Source organism: Perca flavescens, chromosome 7, assembly GCF_004354835.1.
Source record: "Perca flavescens isolate YP-PL-M2 chromosome 7, PFLA_1.0, whole genome shotgun sequence".
Classification (NCBI taxonomy): Eukaryota; Metazoa; Chordata; class Actinopteri; order Perciformes; family Percidae; genus Perca; species Perca flavescens.
Window position 1 is genome coordinate 27387733 of NC_041337.1, and position 22940 is coordinate 27410672.

At 41.4% G+C, this 22940-nt stretch overlaps 1 protein-coding gene across 2 annotated transcripts in view; it reads right to left on the minus strand.

Annotated features, from left to right (window-relative positions):
* Positions 1 to 8233: 8233 nt before the first annotated feature.
* Positions 8234 to 22940, minus strand: part of mib2 (MIB E3 ubiquitin protein ligase 2) — a 49058-nt gene continuing 34351 nt past the window's right edge. For both annotated transcript variants that reach the window (XM_028582449.1, XM_028582448.1), the window contains exons 14-19: positions 16407 to 16533; positions 16002 to 16259; positions 13331 to 13509; positions 12896 to 13089; positions 12612 to 12677; positions 8234 to 11003 (exon numbers count right to left, since the gene is read on the minus strand). In XM_028582449.1, the coding sequence (XP_028438250.1) occupies positions 10762 to 11003; positions 12612 to 12677; positions 12896 to 13089; positions 13331 to 13509; positions 16002 to 16259; positions 16407 to 16533 (1066 nt within the window). In that variant the 3' untranslated portion in view covers positions 8234 to 10761. The remainder of the gene's footprint in view (positions 11004 to 12611; positions 12678 to 12895; positions 13090 to 13330; positions 13510 to 16001; positions 16260 to 16406; positions 16534 to 22940) is intronic.

The window sequence follows — 22940 nt, forward strand, 5'->3', positions numbered from 1 at the left end:
GATGAATAATCTACCTATAAACTAAAAGCTGTGTTATATTCAAAATTCAAGGTTCACTTACAGGAATTTTCACTCATATCCCACAGCCTTCATCCAGTATGTGAACTGGTTAAGACTTTTTTTTATCGCCGATATGTGTTCCTAAGTTTGACAATAATATAACATGCAAACTCACTTTTGATCTGGTTGTTTACTGTAACCAGGCAATAGTGTAAACATATTGAATGTCTGACCGAACCAACCAGTACAACTTGTTGATAACCTATAACTGGCGTCTGTGGCAACATGGGATGAGATCCTGCTTCAAGCTACCTTGTGGCTGAATTTCTACCATCTTCATGGATGCTGTTCTATCCCTCCATTTGGGGTCAGTTTCCTTATGAAGATCAATTAAAGGGGCTCTGTGGAGTTAACAAAATGTATGTTTACTTTCAGTTTTACCTACCAAAACACATTGTGTGCATCCTTGAGGTCTAACAAAAGTGTCAAACGCATTTCAATGTAAAACATTTACAATCCCATTATCCACCAATCTTCTTCCCTGCCTTTGCTGGCACACTGCAGCATATCTTGACGTGTTATCGCCACCTATTGATCAGTGGAATAGTGTAAAATAATTGGTACTGTAGGACAGCATATCGCATCACCTGCATTCACACACGCAAGCATGGGCGTCCTCGTACACTAGATAAACAAAACAGGGACACACTTTTAGAAAACAGCTCCATTGTACTACTAGAGGTGAAAAACTCCCAAGGGAACCTTTAGAGCAGTGGTTCCCAACCTTTTTTCCTTGGCGCCCCCCCTACTCATGTCTAACAAAAGCTGAGCCCGCCCCCCCCGAAACCGAAGTTGAGGTAACTCTCGAGATAGAGTCTTACTTTCTTTTTTGATACAGAGGAGTTATCAGCACAGTTACACATCAGTTACGTTTCTCCGCCATGTTTCATTCATAAAAGTGATGCCGTGGCGGCAGGAAAAGCGAGAATAAAACAAAATATATAGTTTTTATACAGACTTTTGTATACATTATATATTCTAGTGTATTATCATCATTTGTGCAAATATTTCTTTTTTACCTCAACCTCAAACCAGATAAAGACTTGCGCCCCCCCTGTGATCTTTGCGGCCCCCCCTGGGGGTGCCCGGACCCCAGGTTGGGAATCACTGCTTTAGAGAATAAGGCTGGCGATATTGGATATTTTTCTCATTGTTAGCTTATCCTATGAAAAGACCAAAATCAATCAGGCCTAAGTCTGTCTCTCTGCTTTTCAACTTCCCTGCCCTTTCTCTGGTACATAAAAAAAGTCAAAATTATTTCCCTAAACAGCTGCACACTGTAGTTCTTAGCTAACATTACTCAAACAGTAATACATAATATATTTCTTGGGGACTATTTTCTACTGCGGATTAGTACATAGTTGCTGTTGTATCAAGTCTTCACAGCAGCAGGAATGTGCGGGTTTAACTGAACATAAACTACAGTTCCCATGTTCATGGTAACCCAGGCAACAATGGACTCTATGCCACAGAGGAATAAGATGTATCAGGCTTTGGCTACACAGACAATACCTGTTGGTAGGAACAATCCACTGGTGGTTTTGATGTTTTCATCAGATTTACTGACAACAAGGGACATTTAGAATACCACCAACATTTGTTTAGCACTTTTCCACAAAAGAGGAAGTGTTAGTAAATTTATGGAATCTACTTCCTGTGAAAAGGTTAATTTCAGTGTAATGTTTTAGTTTATTTGCTACTTTATCATTTGACTTAGGCCTGTGTGGTGGGTTCATAGTATTTTAGTATGGCTCTGCCTGTGATGTAAGGGGTAGATCAGCTGCTCACCAGTTAAGGAGAGTGCATAGAGGTGTGCCTGATTAGGTCCTGAGGGGCTGGGCACTCCTAAGGTGTAGAACAATAGGTAAGATAGTTCTGGAGTGAATGACATTTTATACCGCTATTTATAAATAGTAATGTCAGCAGTAACTGATCTAATTGTAATGGTATTTTCAGAAACAAAGTGTTAATGTTGCTTTCTCGGGTTACCTCACCCTTTAGTCACCTGTGCAGGTGGTAGGTTCCAATTAGTGCGTTCCATTTGTACTCGGAAGTCGGGTTTTCCGAGGTCAAAGTCGGAAACACGCTCCCTGACCTCGGATTTCCGAGCTCGGGCAACCACCTGAGTACCCAAGCTAAAAATCCAACATGGCTGCCCTGTGCGTCAACAGTTGAGAAAGCTGCAGTAACATACAGTCATAAGCACTTCTGTCTTATTTGTATCTCACTAAATCAGTCAGCTAACTGAACATATGAACAGCATATATTTTTTTATTTTCTTGTGTAATGCATATCTTCCTGCAGCGTTTATTTTTTTTATGTGCCTCCAAAAAGGATGTTAGATTTATTACTGAATGGAAAAAAAATACATTAATTTGGTTATTTTTCAAATTGCTGTTGCTGTTTCACTGCCTGTATCAGTTTACAAACTTTTTCCCAAATGGTTGAACAAATAAACAAATGTTTTAATTCAATCTAAGGACATCAGGCTGCTGGTTTATTTTTTTTGTATAACACAAGCCAAAATATTACAGCAGTCAAATAAAAATGTAAAAAAAAGGAATAAAAAAGTAAAGTAGCAATTTAAACTTTAAACACTTGGGAGCTCTTGGTGTCTCTGCACCGTCATTGCAGCCGGGAATGACTACGGCACTGTGGTGGCACTTCATACCTACATATAGTATAGTTGTGACATCACAACCGTATGGAAGTCCTGACTGCTCGTTTAAAGGCATTTTGTGTGCATTTCACTGTGGACAGTATTTATATAGCACCTTGACCTGCTTTATAATCAAAAACAATTTTTACAATATGGGGCTTTAACATTCAAGCAGTATTGTTCCAGGCCAATCATCAGACACCGCCCAAAACAATTTAGCCCAAGATGTCAACTTTGTAAAAACACCCCTGGCTGAAAGGTTGGAAGCAGGGGAAAACAGCTAAATTACAAATTAACATCTTATGTCTTACATATTTATATCTTATGCAAAAACGTGAGTGTAAAACAGAAGTGCAAAAACGACAAGTTGTGGACAAGTTAGCTTTATTCTAAGCTAACTGCATTCTGGTTCCATTTCATTCTGATCTAGCTACAAGTGAATTACAGTAAGAAAAAGCTAGCCTGGCTCTGTCTGTCACAAAGTCCATCTAGCAGCATGTCTAAAGCTAGCTACTCACGCAGTTAACACTATATGTTTAATTCGTACAAAAATGAAATGACAGGTTGTGGTTTTAGGGGAGATTATGTGTATTGTATTATGGATGTATTACGACCGGATACTAGCTTCCTGAAGTGTCTGTAGGTTGCCTGGCAACCTCACAGTGAAGACAAGACTCCAGGTCTTGAACTGCTGATTGAAGCTTAATATTTCCATCAATCAATCCGTTTATTTGTCACGTGAAATCATATAAAATGCAATTTGAGTGAAATGTAATCCTGTCACTTCCTACAATTTATACATTAAAAACACTAATTATAATAAATAAACTATGCACAAAAAGTAAGGGACATTGTTTTTGGTAGACTATTGCTTTGTTGTAACAATAATTTTTGCCAATAAATCGCATACCATTGGAAAGCCTGATTATTTCCCTTTTAAATGGTCCCACATTTGTAAGGAACATGTATTTTTGGGATGAGCAGCAGACCTGAGTATGTGGGTTGCGCCCATGAAAACTTTGCCAAATCTTTTTTGACAATGCCAAACAGCTTTTCTTTGCTGTTGCTAATGGGCCTTTTTCACAGCAGACATTTTGACTTGTCATAGTAGGAAAATGGCTTAGTTCCATCAAGTGTCCCAGTATGCATGCACAATACCAGGGCCTCTCCTAAGTGGAATGCAACCATAATTAATGGTTTTGAATACAACCGTGTTTTTCCTACTATGACATGTCAACATGTCTGCAGTGAAAAAGGTCTATTGACTCTTGTTTTTAGCTTCTGGTACCCCCGGGTGCTGGCAATCAGGTGCCTGATTCAGCAACCAGTGGCAATCCCATATCTCCACAGTCTGGGATCAAACTCTATTCTCCAAGATGACAACGCCCGTCCCCACAGAGCGGTGTTTATCAGAGACTACCTCCAGAATTTGGGAGAGGAGAGGATGGAATGGCCTGCCAGCAGTCCTGACCTCAACCCCATTGAACACTTGTGGGATCAGCTTGGGCGTGCTGTTTGTGCCAGAGTGACCAACACAACCACGTTGGCTGACTTGCGACAAATGCTGGTTGAAGAATGGGATGCCATCCCACAGCACTGGGTGCCAGGCTGTTGTGGCTGTGTATGGTTCTTCCACACGCTACTGACACACCTGTTTGTTAAATAAATAAATTGTGAAATTGCCAATATGTCTTGTTACTTCGGACTTCAATCACTCAATCCACCAAACAACACTAAACAAGAGTCAACAAAGAAAAGCTGTTTGACATTGTCAGAGAAGATTTGGCAAATTTTTCATGGGCGCAACCCACATACTCAGGTCTGCTGCTCATCCCACAAATTTACATATATGGGTGTATGATGGTTCCTTCTCATCCAACTCTAAGCAACAAAACAAATAGGCTAGGTGCATTTCAATAAATGTCGAAAAGGTTCCAGTTACATTGTTTCTTAAAATATGTAATTCATTTTGAATGATCTATAATGAGAAACGTCTTCCTAGTCAAACTTTTTTTTTTTTTTTTTACTTTAATACACCTAGCGTGTGCTCTGCTTGTGAGCTGAAGGGGTTTAAATGAGCAAAAGCCTGTCAGTGTTGATGTGAATGCACTGGGCAGGTGCTGAGCAGTAAATGCTGATACCAGGGTACAAGGAAAATACAGAGGAAAAATGAGCCAGTGGGCTGAAAGGAGAGGCAGCCTCAGCACACATGGGGTTCAGGAAGCAGATCTGTGAGCAAGTGCGCCCCCTGTAGGATACCTGAGAGTAAGGAGCTGATGTTCCTTTCTACTCTTTACCTGTTGAAAATGACTTCCAGCTCCACATGCAGTCTACTAAAGAAAATAGCATTGAAAACAATCATAATGTGTGTGTGTGTGTGTGTGTGTGTGTGTGTGTGTGTGTGTGTGTGTGTGTGTGTGTGTTGAAAATGGACAAACTTTCAGAAAAAAAACACTCACCATCTTTAAGGAATTACATACTCATTAAAGGATTTTCTTAAATTTGTGTTTTCTGACAGAATTTCTTGGTTGGTTACATTATAGTCACAGAGGTTACACAACAGGAAATAATATTATTTACTTTGCTTTTACATGTAGGCCTACCACTAGATGGTGGTCTAATCACATCCTGTCAAGACTAACTCTTTGTGGTGCTGTATTAGAAATATTAATAGATATAAACTTTTCTAAACTCATTACACAAATTCCATTATAAGGAGATAAACAAGAGTAAACAACAGTAAAAATGAACAAAGTAGAAAGAGAAAAACAAAATCAAGGACATTTGAAAGAAAAATACATATTATATAGGAATATGTAATATATAATGATTAAAGGCTCTTATTTGATTCTAAATACAGTTTGACTATAACTATAAAAAAATCTTTACAATGATAGGAAAATGAATAAACTATAGAATATAGAAATGCATACAAAAGTTGTTTTAAAAACCAAGAGCTTTTAAGTATTGGGGAATAAACTGTATACTAAACTGAACTTTCTATGTGGAAAAGTAATTTCAAAATGTTGTTGTTATGTTTTGGAGTTAAATAATAACTATTAGTCCACCAAACTGTACTGACAGAATTCTGTTAGTGCAGGCTACAAGTGAATGGTGACAGGTTTCTTTCACATTCATTTCTAAAGCTGAAAATCTTTGTAAATATATAAGAAAAACAATGCATTTGTTAGATTGCAGTGGCGTTGTGGGTACACCCAGTGTTGTCTGTCAGTGTATCTGTCATCCTGTTTTCAGAGAGGATGTCACTGCTTAAGTGCTGAGTCATATGCCAAAGCCATCTGAGCCGTAATGAGGACTTGTTGCGTAAGACAATTAGGGCTAAGAAGTGGCACACAGCAGCCTTTAACTGGAGACTCTGCACAGAAAACAGCCATGTCTAAATGGGCTACAGCAACACAACATACATGCTCGCCTTCAGTCATTTCGTTTTTTTCTAAACTGGAGTCGAGGAAAGTTAAAGATCCAATATGTAATACTGACAGCTAGCGTTTAAAATGGTTACTGCAGTCCAAATTCAAACTACTGGAGAGAGCCGTCTCCTCCAAGTGCCCCTGACTGCAGTATGCAGATCGGGGTTGGACTAAATGTGTGGGTGGAACTAAACGTTTGACTTTGCGCGGGCTCCATCTGGTGGCGGAGATCAAGCAGCACATTCTCAAACGTGTGTGTGTGTATATATATATATATATATATATATATATAACAAATAATAATATTTGAATTATAAAAAAGGAAAATAAGATAACAATGGACGGTTGAGTTAAAGGTCCCATGGCATGAAAATGTCACTTTATGAGGTTTTTTAACATCCCCCCAGCCTGCCTATGGTCCCCCAGTGGCTAGAAATGGTGATAGGTGTAAACCGAGCCCTGGGTATCCTGCTCTGCCTTTGAGAAAATGAAAGCTCAGATGGGCCAATCTGGAATCTTGCTCCTTATGAGGTCATAAGGAGCAAGGTTACCTCCCCTTTCTCTGCTTTGCCCGCCCAGAGAATTTGGCCCACCCATGAGAGAGAGACATCATGGCTTTCAAACAAGCAAAGTGGCCTCCTCAATAGCTACAGACACAGAAATGGCACATACTAAGGAAAGCTCATTGTGGGACTGGCTCTAGTGGCTGTAATTCTGCACCAAGGCTGAATTTTGGGAAAGAGACTTTAGATACAGTATTAGGGGACCACTAAGGTCTATAAAAAAGCATCCAAAGAGCACCGCGTCATGGGACATTTAAGGAAAAGAAGAATGGGGAAAGCAAACGTGACTCGCGGGAAAAGAACCCCGGTCTATGGGGGACGCGAGTCCTATGTTTTTCCCTCAGACACACATTCTTGACACACATTCTTCCTCCAGTTGCTATTAGGCAAGTGTGCGGAGTCAAACGTCTAGCTCAACCCACGTTAAGCCACTCCTCCCCCGGCCAACATCCCACAATGACAATGTTAGCTAGATGCTAGTCTCGCATTGCCAGACATTCCTCCACAGCGCAGCGGTGGAGAAAGCGGAGAAGAGGAGTTGCTAGATGCTGCTACGTTTGCGGTTATAAAAGTCACCTTTTATAGGCTAAACATAACGACCGCTAAAAAAAAACACCATTACCTTGCAGAGTTTTGTGCCCGACTGACACCCGCCCTTTCTCTGCTTAACGGCACTGCAACAGCCGCTGTACCCAGGTCTCAGTCGCCATCTGTCGGCTGCAGCCGCTGAACAGAAGTGGGGGAAGAATTTCGGCAGGGGGGAGACTTTCGGTACTACTATTTTCCAGACCCTGTTATACAGCTTGTCTATGTATAACACTGTATTACACATTATGGTTGCATGCGGGTTTGTAAGAAAATGGGAATCATACTGTCCAACATATTATAACGTTGAAGCTGGCGACGGTAGCCTAATGTTAGCAACAAGAAGATTCCATAACATAACGTTATACATTGCAGAGCGACCTGTAGAGAGCATATACTGTGTCCCAATCCAACAATTTAGGCTAACGTTACACGGTTGTTTTGCCAAAGTTAAATTGCATGTTTCCATTATGAGGAAGTCAAACTTGCGGTTTCTGTCATATGTCCGTCACGGTGGTTGTAAGCAGCCGTGGCTCGCCTGGGTCCTCCGGTAACGTTAGCTGTTAGCTAACGTGTGTTAGCATGCTGCCGTTAGCACTAGTCGGGATCACTTCCCCGGCTGTCTCAATTTTTTTTGCGAGTTACTAACTTGAGTACTGCAATGCAACTGTAATGCAAGCACATGAATGTAGAAATTACTGAAAATGCCCATCCCTACTACATTAGCTGTGGTAGAAATTTATGAAACTCAACGCTTAGCTAGCTACTTGTTAGGAGTTAATTAGCTAACTCTGCATCCTTTTGGTTTGGGTTAGCTTGGGATCACACTGGGATCACTTCACCCGTCTGCAGTAGGGCTACATCTAGGAGACAATTTCCCTTCAGATGCTAAAAAAGTTGAATAATTAAAAACACAAAAAGCAATCTACACCAAGTCCTTAGAAAACAGTTCCATATTTATTGCAAAATATTTTTGTACAGAATAAAACTGAAAAAACATCAACAGAGGAGGAATGGACAGTAAGGCCAACATCATAACTCCAAGAGCTGAACTGTACAAACACCAATAATAACATTTGCTGCTTTGATAGTGTTTTTATACAGAAATTGTTTCCCGCCCTCACAGCGACCTCTTTAAGGGGGAGAAAAAAAGAATTCAAACATATTCCCCATTTTTCTAAAACTTTATTGCCTTTGCCTGTAAACCCATCAACATAGAACACCAATGGACAATCCTTAAAATGTTGAAATTTCTGTAAGAAACTTGTCCCTTGATTGATAATGTTTCACAAAATACAAATATATATACTTGTAAAAAGCTCCAAACAATATGGGACTGATAATATTTTAGAAGTGTTGTTTCACTCGTCACTGAGAACATGAGAGAGCACTATAACTAAAGTTAGAGGCTAACACCATTAGCTCAACTTCTAACACCAGTAACCAAGTGTGCTGAGAGAACACTTCTTATTTTGAAGAAAATAAAATGTGAATGTTTGCTTTTAGTTTACTTCACACTGCTGGAATAATTGAACCCTCACTTGAGCTTTGAGGGGTTTAGCATAGTGCGTCTAGATAAATTCGGGCGTGCATGCCCATGCACATCCTCATGCAATTTGGCACAGATGTAAAAGTTCTTTCCTCAAAGTAAAACTTGTGGTAAACGCGGCTCAGTCTCTTCAGCTCCTTCTCTTACATCTTTTTTTTCTTTACACATAAAAAAGGCAGAGTGAGACAGGATACATTTTTCTTCCCCGACATTCAAATGTACATCTTTAACATTGGCTCTCCCAAACTTTGGGATCTAATGAAGACAAAGAAACTCCTGTCTCTGGAAGTTTATTATAGAAAATTAAATTAAATAACGATTAAAATAGATAGGATTTTTTTTTTCTCATATGCATAAGCCCTTCAAGAAAACACAACACACCAAAACATTAAAAAAGGATGAAGGTGATGTACAATCCAGAAGAAAACGGGTTTCTTCTGAAAGGACTCCATTGGGAAGGTAGACGTGGAACTAGAGGTGCAACACAACAATGTCATGTTTTTGCCCTTCTGATTCTATATTATACAATAGATCTGGTGGACGAATAACAAAACACGAGTATCCGCTGCTTGTTGGGGTCTCTACACCAGTTAGATGACAGACAGACCGTGGTCTTCAGACACAAACAGGCTGACCAACACAATGCTTTTAAGCTGACTGCTGCTTCTGCTTTTTTACTCAAACTATTTTTGCAAACATTAATTTCACTAATGAGAATGACATTTTAAAAGGTTGATAAAGTGAATTGTGAGACACTCACTATGCACAACTTTATTAATAATCTTGTCTTTCAGTGTCTGTACACTGTAGCTCTGTAATGGTGTGTGTGTGTGTGTGTGTGTGTGTGTGTGTGTGTGTGTGTGTGTGTGTGTGTGTGTGTGTGTGTGTGTGTGAGGGGGTTGGGGGGTGGGGGCTCTTTAACCTGTTATGGATATCACAAGTGTTTTCAATGATTTGATACCCTGAGTAGAGGACATAGGCTTGGGGTGAAGTTCAGTAGAAACAAAAACACCAACTGGAAAAAAAAAAGGACATTACTAAGTAATACCACCTTTCACACATAAATAAAAACCTGTACTGATCGGTACATTAAAAACCACAAATGTAACCAGAGAAAAATAAAACAACGACGACAAATCACCCATGACAACACAGTCGTTTTCAGCTTAACAATATGCATATATTCATGCATATATAGTGTGTATTTCCCCTTGCATACAGGCAAGTGGTTGGGGACTATATAGAGAGCCTTTAGTTATACCAACTCCCTCTGCAGAGACTAACACTGATTATTAAGAGACTGGTACAAATGAGAGCAAACATAATTTACAGGACAGGCTGAGGGGCGAGAAAATGGGGATTGATTCTGTGCAGCCTTGTAAACAGAAGAGGCCAGACAGCCAGAGAGGATGATGGGTAACAGACATCCACTTAAAGCAGCAAAGATAGGATGGATTACACGAGGTGGAGGCTGAGTGGGAATGAAGAAAAGAATAGGTGGGGGGCCTTTTTCTCCCAGCTTACCATCAAAGTACTTAAAGTGGCAGCATTACCTCACAACTTCGCCTCGTCTGCTTCCCGTTGGTCTCGGTGGAACATCAGTTCTGACGCCGAAAATAAAGTTCAGGTTATCGTCAGGTTTCTGACTGCACTGCTCAAGAGGGAAACTACTCAAAATGTAACAGACAGTGGACTCTCAGCGATGTTACACAGCGTCTTATGATAAAGAAACCTATGGGCTGAGTGAGTATTCGACAATGGGTGGGGTGGGGGGAGGGATGAGAATGAGGGTGTGACAGGCAGATATCGGTCACTGGGTCTTCAAAGGTACTGTAACAGCTGCCCACCCCCACTTCTCTCCAGCCCCCTCCGACATCCTTTTGGGGGTTTTAAGAGCTGAGAGGACAGAAAAGCTCAGACGAATAACTGGATGCGCTCGCGGATGGTCTGCCGACAGATCGGGCAGGTCTTGAGCGCGGCGCTGCAGTCGATGCAGGAGGCGTGTCCGCACTGGAAGACCAGCTTGATGTGGTTGTCTATGCAGATGGGGCAGGTGATTCGCTCCTCCATCTGACGGTAGCGAGACTGCAACTGCTCCAGCAGGTTGTGCTGCTCTGAGTTCTCGGTGCCGGGGCTGCAGTCCACCTCCGTTTGGTCTGTGGACCAAACATGGATGATGTTAAACCAATGAAGAACTGAGTTTAAAGACTTAGACAATAACTGTAGGTTATTGTTTTCTGATGTTAATAGAAGTCAAATGTATGAAAGCCGTGCAAGATGAGACTGTCCTGGTGTTCAAAGATAATAAGGCTGCATATCAGTCCCTCCAGGATTTCGCGATGTCGCGATCGCACCAGTTCACGCAAATTCAACCAATCACCGTGACATTGGTGCGACTCGCAATTTGGACCAATCACCGCAACCTTTCCGCAAATGAGTTTCCCGCGACTTCAACCAATCCCAGCAGTCCCACGTGCCAGACTTTACGTCAGTATAATGTGACTCTGAGTACCACTGACCAAGCGGGAGTGAGAGAGAGCTTGTTTCCGATATGAAGACAAGACTTGAACATCTCACATTTACCAACAAAACGTACAACAAAAAAGATTTCAGACCGTCTTGCCAACCTGTATACATTTTAACATCAATGTACGCTGTAACATTTTTCACCATAAAGTCGCTGAAGCGGCTGCTGTTTCAATCCTGTCGGCTGTCTGCAGCGGGCGGGGGCTGCTGCTCATACAGTTCCCCCCCCGCTACTGACACGCGCACACACAAACACACACGGTGGATGCAGGAAAAACCGGAGATGAGACGACACGATGACCTTAATTGAGGACAGCTATGCTCTTTATTGTAAGTGCAATGATAAGTTAAAGTCCAATAAGTTCTTTATCAAACCGTATGAATGTGTGTCCCAGGTCAGGATAGGACATTAACTAACAATGTAAAGATCAACAAGCCACTGACACATATTCATTCAATAAATTATAATTTATTGTCTTAAATCCACCAGCCATTTTCATATCATACCAACATTTGCAGCATCCTGAACCTTTTTGGTAAGGTTACTAGGAAAATTAGGATGGTTTTATTCTCCCCGAAACAAGTTTCCTTTTTATTTTTAAAGAACTATACAAAAAAAAAGGCAACTTTTTTTGCAACTTTCACTGTCTCCCGCAACTTTGCTGCAACAAACATACAAAAGACATTGCAACTTTTATCGAAATGTTTTACAAAAGCTCCCGCAAAGATCCGGCATTTTGGGCCGCAACAATCTCAAAAAAAGGCCACGAAATCCTGGAGGGACTGGCATATACAGCAACTGACCATGGATATAGCATGACTCAAAATGTCTGACAATGTCATTGGTGGCTTGCTTTAATCGACCACTCAAGACTTCTAACACAGAAGTCCTGGGATGTTCACACAAAAAGTGCACAGTGCATATGGGACTTTGAAATCATTCAAACTCATGAACGAACATTAAGGCAACAATCAATTGCAACACTGAAAGCAAAATTTAGAAAAAGAAATGCAGATAAATTATAACATTAAAAAGGTTGCTGTTTTTAAAAAACAAACAAACAAACAAACAAACCCAAAAATAAAAGCTGTTTAGTCACTATTAGGCTCATCATTATGTTGGACAAAGAGATATTTCTGTCCCAAACAGGAGTATATACTTATAGAAGACCTTAATTGTTTTTGTCCTTTACCTAATAACATATCCCAGATAACAAGAAAAAGAGGATTCTTCTTACCTTGTCTAATTTTCTTTGTGATTGTGACTTGGCATTTGATGCATTTCTTCATTCGATGGGCACACTCTGTTTAGACAAGGATAAGGTCAGCAAAGAGATACAGAAGCGATACAAAGAGAATACAACAAATAATGCACCTACAGTATAAATAATTTGTCCACGTTATTTAACACACAAACCAGTTATTGTATCTGCCTATTGATAACAGTGTGGCCCTTTGCTGCCATTGGCTTCATCAATGATGGCCATCACAGAGTCCTCCACTAACTCTAGTCTCCACCTACCTTCACAGGCCACGCTGTGCTGGCAGGGGCAGAAGAGAACCAGCAGAGCCAGCTCGGAGCAGATGAGGCATTCGCTGGGCCCCGGCGGTGTGGGAAGAACCAGGTTGGTCATGGTGTTGGGCGTAGTGTGGACCCGCCGCAGGCTGGCGCTGCTCAGGCCCTGTCCACAAGTGATGGCCTGCAGACGCTGCAACCTGATAGACAGCACACAGCAGTGTTTCATCACTAAAGCTTTTTTCTGTAGCAGTGGATTTCTGTTCCTCTATACATTCTAGTTCATTTGCATGTAAAAAAGAAAAGGCATCAGCAGTTTTAAACACAGCAGTATGAACATGGCGTTAAAAATAGAGTCTTTGGTTTATCAATCCAACCTATTTAGTAATATTATTATCCAAAGGCATTATGGATGTTGGCACTGCTTTTACAGACATCTACCTGTGTTTCTCAGAAAAGCTCTTGATGAGCTGCAGAATGGTGCTGTCTGCCACCAGGTCCAGGGGACTCTTTCCCTTGTGGTTGGCGTAGTTAATGTCGGCCCCTTCCTGCGCTAGAAAACAAGCGATAGCTGCGCCAACACTCAGCTCGATATTCCCCAGAAGACCTGAAGTGCTCAGCTGTGGATACACAGGATGACAATGGGGAGAGAGGAGGGGAAAGACCGAACAAGAGAGAAGTTGCAGTCAAAACAAACACGATTTTGAGGTAGACCTCCACAAACACACATACTCTCACTAAGGCTAAGAACGGATCTTGTGGAAATAGTAGTTGAGAATACATTAAAAACTTAGTCAAGGACAGAGATTATAGTGAGCACAAAAAAAAGGAAATGGAGGTAAACACCAGTGCGATCCAGCTAAGGCTGATACATAAACCCAAATGTAATCAGCACTGAAGAACTCCCCCAATGACTCATCTGCTAACAATAATGGCCAAAACAGCCCTGAGCACTTAAGTCTAGCCACCTTCATGGTTTTGTGTGTGTGTGTGTGTGTGTGTGTGTGTGTGTGTGTGTGTGTGTGTGTGTGTGTGTGTGTGTGTTTGTGCGCGTGGGCTTGGCAGGTGCCCAGGATGTTGAGTGGAGCTGCAGTGTTTGCGGTCATGTAGACTGGAAAGGACGTTCTTCATTGGTGCAATGATATTAACAACAACTGATGTAACAGTCATATAAAAAGTGCTGCACAAAGCATGGTGTCAAGGTCTCTTAACGAGGAATATTAAACTACTTCTTGTGAGTAAATGGCTCTCTGACAAGCGTGACGGAGATTAAAAGGGATGCTGTGACATTATAATTCTGATCTTCAGCAGCAGGTGGATACAGTTACAATGTTACATTGCAGGTGTTTAAAGCAGCTCTAATGAATACTTTTTTTCAATTAGCAATGGGTTAGATAACTAAATATACTGTAAGTGAGAGGTGTCGCTCATAGTGATAACTCCACAGAGAATTACCACCTAACTCTGCAGTTCCCCTCAGCTCTACAAAGCATTTTAGTATCTTTCAGCTCATTGTTTTGGTTTTATGACCCACAACTTCACTGCGAAAAAGCACCAGTGTCCGCTACCTGCTCAGCACCAAACAGCAGACAGACACAGTTAGCAGCTAGCTGGTAAACATAGTGGCGCATTTAGCAGCTAAAGAACCAGATATTTCCCTCAGGAGTTGGTTGCAACAAAAACACTAAGACTAAATCAACCCCGTAGACCATGGGTGTCAAACTCATTTTCCCAGAGGGCCACACTGGAAAAAGAGAATCACACCGAGGGCCAGACATGTAGGGTTTATTGACGTGATTTTGTTACTGCAGGTCACTTTTTTAAAAACATTTTGGTAACTTTTTTCCCTAATTTTTGTTCCAACGTTTTTATGGCTTTCTCAGACATTTGTCATCTTTTTGTAAATTTGTTGCTTTTTACGACATTTTTTTTACGCTTTTTGTCACATTTATGTTGACATAAAGCCCTACACAAGTCATCAAAAGAGTTCCTTAGCCATCATAGAATTTAGCAAATCAAGCAAAACTATTTTTTTAACCTCAACCTGTTTCACAGCCTGAAAATTCTGTGGGAATTTCTGAGTCTCAGAGTCGGCAAATCTGCCAAATTCTGCTTTGAATGTCAGTTAATTGCAGTTTAAATAAACACTTTCCTGTGTTTTTGGTTTGGCGCACAACTAGGCAGGCCAAAATGTATTGTGAACCCAAATTGATATACATCTGCAAGGGGCCGAATTTGGCCCGCGGGCCTTGAGTTTGACACATGTGCTGTAGACTAAACAAAGAACTTTACATTCCTTCCCTCTGCTTTTGTTTACCATTCCCTACCTGCTTCAATATTAGGTCCGTCCTTATCCATCAAGTCTTTATTTACCTTGCTATGAGTCTGTTGAAACTGCATGCATTCATCCTTTTTTCCCACTTTTAGTCTTAATCTACCTGCCTTTTGGTGCCTATTTACCCATCATTCCATCTATATTTAATCCTCTTTGAGTGTTTCATGTAGTCTTCCTTTGGTCCTTTATTTGCTTAACCATCTCTTTAGTAACCATTCTTCTGTTTTTGTTTACACTCTCTCCAGTCTCAAGTATTTAGACGTTATTTCACGTCTTTTCATTGTGTTCACATCTTTTGAAAGTTGTGTTGTCTTTCTTCAGCTCATTCAGTCCTAACAATACCCAGAAGTGGTTCAGTGGTAATGCATCACACAACAGCTGTCGTTTCAATATAACTCCCTCCTATTATGAGGTGAGTAATGTGAATAATCACAAAATAATATCACATATATAATAATATCATAATTAAATATCCTGAATGAATAAATAAAACATACACTATTTGCTGTGGCCTGTAAGTGTAGGCAGCCATATCGTCAGCATGCTTTGTGAAGTAAACTAGTGAACCTTATTTTCTTCATGTGTACATATATTATCACTACTTTAACAGAAGAAAATCTGCCAGTTTGAGCTTTTTAATCATTTCTCCCCTAAACCAGACAAAAAAAAATCCAACTCTAGTTGCTCCCCTTAGAATAAACAATACTTTAAAATGGAAAATAAGTAACAAGTTCAAAGAACAAATAAACAACATGCCACCTCCCTGTTTGTTCTCACCCTGCAGTAGAGCGATGTGGAGCAACCCTCGTTGCTCTCCTCTGTGCTGCTGGTTCCCACAGCGGGACTTAGCATAACATTGGCCAGCTGCGGGCGGAGGAGGGCAACGTGCATGGCCGTGTCACCGTCCTCGTCCTCCATGTTGACGTCGGCGCCCTCGGACACCAGCAGCTGCACCAGGTCGATGTGGCCCTGCGTCACCGCCAGCTGCAGCGCCGTCTGGTTCCGGTTGTTGCGGATGTTGATGTCGCAGCGTCCCTGTGGAAGAGGAGGTGAATGAAATGTATAAAACTATGGTGGTTGCATACTGTACTGAAACGCCTGTTCTGTATTAATCTATGCATTTTTGCACAGCAGCAAAACCATTTTAAAAAGGACTCTGATGTGTTACTGTCTTCAGCTTACCTCCTTGATGAGGATCTCAGCGACATCGCGGTGGTTGTTGAGGGAGGCCAGATGCAGCGCAGAGAAGCCGTCCTCCTTCTTTACATCTACCAGCTGCCGCGCTCTGGCCAGGATCTTCTCTGTGGCCCTGCCGCCAGGACAAACAACACAAGACTCAATTGACCACACTCCTCAAGGCTCATGGCTGTATCTGTAATAGTTGCTCCAGTGCTTTTTACTGTACTAGTCCTCCCTTTAAAAAATGTCCGGCTGCTGAATGTTGCTGTTACCACAACTACCTCGTGCCCAGTAGTAGGAAAAAGGATTCTGATAGTGGTTGTTGAGGCGAATATTAATATTCTCTTATTAAATGTGTTCCTACATAAAATATTAAAGAAGCCACTTTCATACTCATATCTTGATTTAGGCTTAGTATTACATACATGAACCTGATGAGACACAGTGACAGTGCAAATACAACAACACCGCTGCAATATACACCGAGTATATACCTCTCAGAATATCATCCTGTGCCACAGTGTACTTGACGTAAGCATGGACAGAGATGCAGCAGCTTGTACAACGGTTAACAAGCCGATCTAACAAGGTAACAATGAGGCACAACAGGCAGCCACTTCTCACTAAACAGAGCCAACTGACCTCTTGATATACAACTAACCCTTTCTTCCCCTACCCAAAGTGTTACAGGTAAATTGTTACTTTAATCCTTAAATAATAGTAGATCACTTTTATCCTTGTAGCTTGCCATCATCATATTCAGTATTTAACCACAGTGTGCTATAATATGGACAGAATATCACTATCAACACCTCACAGCTCGACACAACTGAGAACATTATGCTCAAATCTTTCCCGGTCAAACATTTTACCCATCATGTTTTGGCATCCATCTAGTTTTGTCAGATAACAAAATGTTATCTTTAATGTGAGGAGTTCTCTGAAGGATGTCACCACATTCAGTAAAGTGAGAGTATTACAACTTATTTTGTGTGATTCAGGAAGTAGGCTGATGCTGCAGTGTGAGGCTGGGCTGCACTGTCCTCTGCTCTGTAGCTGAGCCTGCTTTATGACGTGTGAAATTGAAGCTGACAGCCCATAGCGAGCACCCAGGAAGCTGGCATGCCACCATGAAGGCTTTGGCACGATGTGACCCAACCTTTCTATGAATGTAAGGCTAATTTTAATGTTAGCTCTGCTGGATTTCACTATTTAGAAACACTGGTGTTGCTGAGGTTTGATAGATAAGGCTGGTGTTTTTCAGATCGATCAATATATCAGAATGAAGGAGACTGATGGACAACACACAAGGGATGCTTTTTGCTCCCAGCTGAAAGGGGAATGCCACCTAAATTAAGAATTGCATTATGTTATGTCCATGGCCTTGGACAGAACATGAGCTACTCTCTCTCAAAGCTAGAAACCAGAGAAATAACTCTCAAACTTGTGATGTCATCAAGTACAAAGTGTGAAGCTGCTCCATAGACAATGAAAGGGAGACTGATTTTGTAGACCAGAAAATCTGAAACAGAAAATGTACCCATATACTCAAAACATTCCCGTGGGTGCTTTCAGTTAGCCTGGCTCCGCCCTCCTACATACATCCGCTCAATTGAAATTTTCCTTCAGTACACCGTCTGGGTTTGCGGTATATTCTTGGGTTTTCTCCGGCCAAATCTTTGGCGGTCGAATCAGCGAACAGAGGGAGTGGCTGAGAACGATGACATTGAGGTTGTGCGCTAGTTTGAGTTGTAGTTCCGTAACGGCGGCGGAGAAAGATGCGAGCAAAGCCATTGGGTCCATTGTGGCAACGCTGCCGAATATCCAGAAGTTAAGAACAATCTTTGCTGAGTTTTGTTGGTGGCCATGATGTTGTGGCCCTCCTCCCCACGGGGTTCGGGAAAAGTTTGATTTTCCAGCTCGCTCCATTAGTGGTGAAGGAGTTAGCTAAGGCCAATGCAAGCGATGCTAAGCCGACGTCACAACCAAACGTTAGCGATTGGTTATGGCAGATCCAGAATAGCTCTGGGCAGATCCAATTCAATTCAATTTCAATTCAATTTTATTTATAGTATCAATTCATAACAAGAGTTATCTCAAGACACTTTACAGATAGAGTAGGTCTAGACCACACTCTATAATTTACAAAGACCCAACAATTCCAGTAATTCCCCCAAGAGCAAGCATTCAGTGCAACAGTGGCGAGGAAAAACTCCCTCTTGGGAAGAAACCTCGGACAGACCCAGGCTCTTGGTAGGCGGTGTCTGGCAGTCCCGGTTGGGGGTGATAGTTTTAAACTTAAACAGAGTACCCGCCTTCAAGGAAGTTAACACTTCTCAATGGAGAGTGGCCAGACTCTCTGGACAAATGAAATGTACGAGAGTCTGATAGGACCAGGCTAGCTTTCAGTGTCATATATAACATCTTTCCCAATTCATTGTCTATGGAGCAGTTCCAGACTATACACTTGATGGCATTACACATTTGAGTTTTAGCACTCTAGTTTTTTGGATTTGGGAGATAGCTGTTCATGTTTACTAATATTTTTGGACCGTCTTGGACAATAGGAATAATATGTATAATTATTTTGAAAATGGGCGTTTCCCTTTAACATACTTTTTGACTTCCACATTTAACTGACAGACAGCTCCTTATTAATAGAGAAAACAACTAGAGGGTGTAAATACATTGCAGAAATCCGGCAGAACATCAATACAATTCATACCCAATGAGTAACCAATACGTGTGATATTCAAGCAAAAATACAACCCAAACTGAGACTTTACAGCTGGGGCACAGATGACTGACAGAAAAACTGTATTTACAATTTCTTTTTACCTTTTATGATATTTTTTTCTTAAAATTGATGATTGATGAATGATTACTTCATCATGTAGTTATTTCTGAAGCTCGACTTTAGTCATTCTACAACCTTGAAAACGTAACAAAATCATCAGACTGAATGACAGATGCACTGCCATTAATTATGAGCCATCTTTGCCCATCTGTTTTTAAATGATGCGTCTAGATAGTGTTATCAGGTTTGTATTACGCTGTAAAATGCCCCTAGTAGTGTAGAGTGCTGATGCATTTCAAATGCATTACTGAGGGCTTGACCGCTGAGAGCTTAGGCTGCTTTGGTACATGTATAGTATGGTCGGGATCTCCGCTGGGTGTATTAAAAGGGATGAAGGCTGTTGGGGAGACATTGTGTCGGAGCCTTGGAGGTCATTTGTACCCGCAATGCAGCTCTGTGGGTGTATGTGTGCGTTGAAGGTATTGATAGAGGGAAATTCCTGCTTTTTAGTTGGCTCCAGAGCACCTTGGCTAGCCAAAGAGCTCACCCTTGCAGATCTGAAGTAGACACAGCAGTGTCAGTTGTGTCACCTTTGTGTCCACTACGCCTCATTTCTCTGCATTATTTCCATAATCGTTAGTCCTGTGTGTTCATGAATATTCAGACTTGAGCTGACGTTTTGGGGCAGTTTTGTACAAACACTCCTTCACACAGCTAGAGGGCATCTCGGACACACTGGCGATGACTTTTCTGGAGACTGGAGTCATTGTTTGGTTATTTGCGGGAGTTTGTATCATGCTTGTTTGAAACTTGCTTCTTGATCAAAGCTTGATCAAAGCAAAAGAAAGGTACCAAGACAAGTTCTAAATCTGGAAGTGACAAAATAAATGAAAAATAAAAAGGATTTTGATTTCATGTATAGCTACGAGTGAGAATACTGTGAAATCTATCTGTTGTGTCACAAACAGTTTACTTTGTACTGTCAAAAGGCACAATGTAACTCCAGAAAGACTGGAGTAAATAGGAAGAATAGAATAAACTGTTGGGGAACAAAAGGGATCTGGTGAAAGTGAGGAAAACATAGAAGCTATGAGGAGGTGAGATTACAGGAAACTGGGAGAAATTCAGGCAAATATTCTTACCTTTCAAGTAATTACAGTAAACAGACTAACCATTCTATCCTAACTATCCATTGGCCTCTTCTGTCAAGCTGAAAAACTCCAGAAGAAATCTGGCTGCTTGCCTTGTTTCTTTTCTTTCCCAGGACTGTTTGTGAACTTGGCCTCTAGCCTTCTTTTTCCATTTCCTCAGAAAAAAGAAAATGCCAATAAACAAAATATTCTCATCTTTCTGTCACAAAAAAACATCAAGGGCCACAGCTGCTCACAGGAACTCCAAACAGTGTCCCATCAAACAAAAACTCTACTTTTATGGATGATCTTTCCTTTCAAAGCGGAGGACAGTAAAGCAATTATCAATGGACCAACTAGAGGGGAAAATCCCAGGCAGAGCTACAGATTGTACTTTGGTAGCTGTAAATAAAAAGTTGATGAACAGCAAAGAGCATAGGGAGGAAAATTCATAATCTCTCTATAAATTAGAGGAATCTATGTGAGTGTGTGTGGTCCCCCCACATGCGCAGTACAGCAGCGATGGCGGGGAGTTGCTGCATCCCTAGAGCTAGAAGGCTTATTGATTGTGGTTCAACGGCAACCGGCGTCATATGCCAAAACGTGTCATATGCCCAAAAAGTGGTTATCCGCCAAAAACTGATTGCTGTCTACCCTACATGCAAATACAATCGTACACAGACACATGTTAGATGAATTCCCATGCTCTTGGGCTCTCCAGTACGTCGTTTTCTCTGGCCGTTTTTTTTTTTGTTCAAGGTTTTTTTATTATTATTATCATCATTATTATTATTATTATTATTATTATTATTATTATTATTATTATTATTATTATTATTATATAAAGTCAGGACAATAGTTTCAAACATTGTGCAATAGTAATACAACATAAATGAGAATAAAATAAAGAGTCCTTTTCCCGAGCCCATACCATACCCATTCCCATATCACCCACCCCCCAAGATAGGTCTTAGATGCCGCATGCCACGCACAAACAAACGCGCTGTTTAAGAGCAGAGGCTGGGGAGGCCGCTGGCTAGCAGGCTGAGTCCAGCTCCCTCCCTTCCTCCCTCCCTTGCCCGGGGCACATCGCTACGCGCTGTAGCAGCTTCCCCAGCAGGCTGAACCGGGCTCCCTCCCTCGCCCGGGGCACATCGCTACGCGCTGTAGCAGCTTCCCCAGCAGGCTGAACCGGGCTCCCTCCCTTGCCCGGGGCACATCGCTACGCGCTGTAGCAGCTTCCCCAGCAGGCTGAACCGGGCTCCCTCCCTCGCCCGGGGCACATCACTAGGCGCTGAGCTGCATCGCTACCTGGATGTGTGATGTCTAGACGAACGCCTAATCTCTTGATGAGCCGCAGCCAAGCCACGCCTGATTGAAACAAAGTTGTGGAAAAAAATACTGGGAATCAAGCAATCAGGCACTGCACTAGTACCTATAAATTCTAAATATAGAGTTTTGAATTTACTCCACAAAAATTAATAGGTGATAAATAAAGTGTGATGACATTTGTTAACAATCAATCTAATGCCTTTAAATTGTATGTAACAATTTTTAATTTAGCCAGAACTAACAAGGAAAACATTGCACAACAAACACAGCTCCTGCACTGTATAAATGTACTATAGGCCTACTGATGATATACGAATGAACTGGTGAACTAAGCCAATCCTGAACACTATAAATCCTGTGTCTCTACATTTGGCGCAGTGGCTGATGTCAAGCTAAATGAGTGCTGGAGAGTGCAGCCTAAACTCCCAGCACTGCACATATGACACTTGCCAGAACAGATCGGACTTTTATTAAATGACTGTCTACTGCGGCCTCCACTCCCGTTCTTTTTCCTCTCTCACTTGCAGTTATTGTCTTTTTTTCCCCTTGCTCAGTCTACATTTGTCCAGCCACGGCACTCATGTACATGGCCGTCCTATAATTAAATTTGCTGTAGGATCTTTTTCGACTTGTGTATAATATGAGCGGTGAGGGGGCAGGTTGTAAGAGTGATGAGGAAATGTGGGTCACTGGGGGTTGAAGTTGGTAGGTCACAATTTAGCACTTAAAATTTTCCTTCGACAAGAAAATGGATTGACTTACGGTCATGTTTTACTAGTTTAGTATTTGACAGACTGGCATAAGTAGATGGTGGAGTCTGCAGGCAAATAACCAGAGGACCAAGCTATGGTAATCTACTCACAGCCTGCAAATCTTTACTAACGACAATAACAGGTCTTCCACTCTTTGGAATATAAATTTCAAAGATATTATCTATCAAATTACATAAAATGAAAATCTCCAGTTGAAACCTTGAATGAAGTGGCAATGCCTCAGGGAGGAAATGTATGGTGATGCTAGTGTTTTTCATTCCTGCTTCCTTTCCTTCATGGCACCTCTTAAAAAAGAGCCAGGGACAATTTTCCATTACATTGTTTTGGGTTTATTTGGAAGGAAAGTTCATATGAGGTCATGAAAGCCCTGGAGCAAAGAAGCAGTGTGAATAATAAGTAACTTAGTACTGTGAGGGGATTTCCTATTTTTTTCAAACGGGTGGAAAAAAATATATATTCTTGATCTTAGCGAAGTGATCTTCCTTACATCGATGTGATTCAAGAC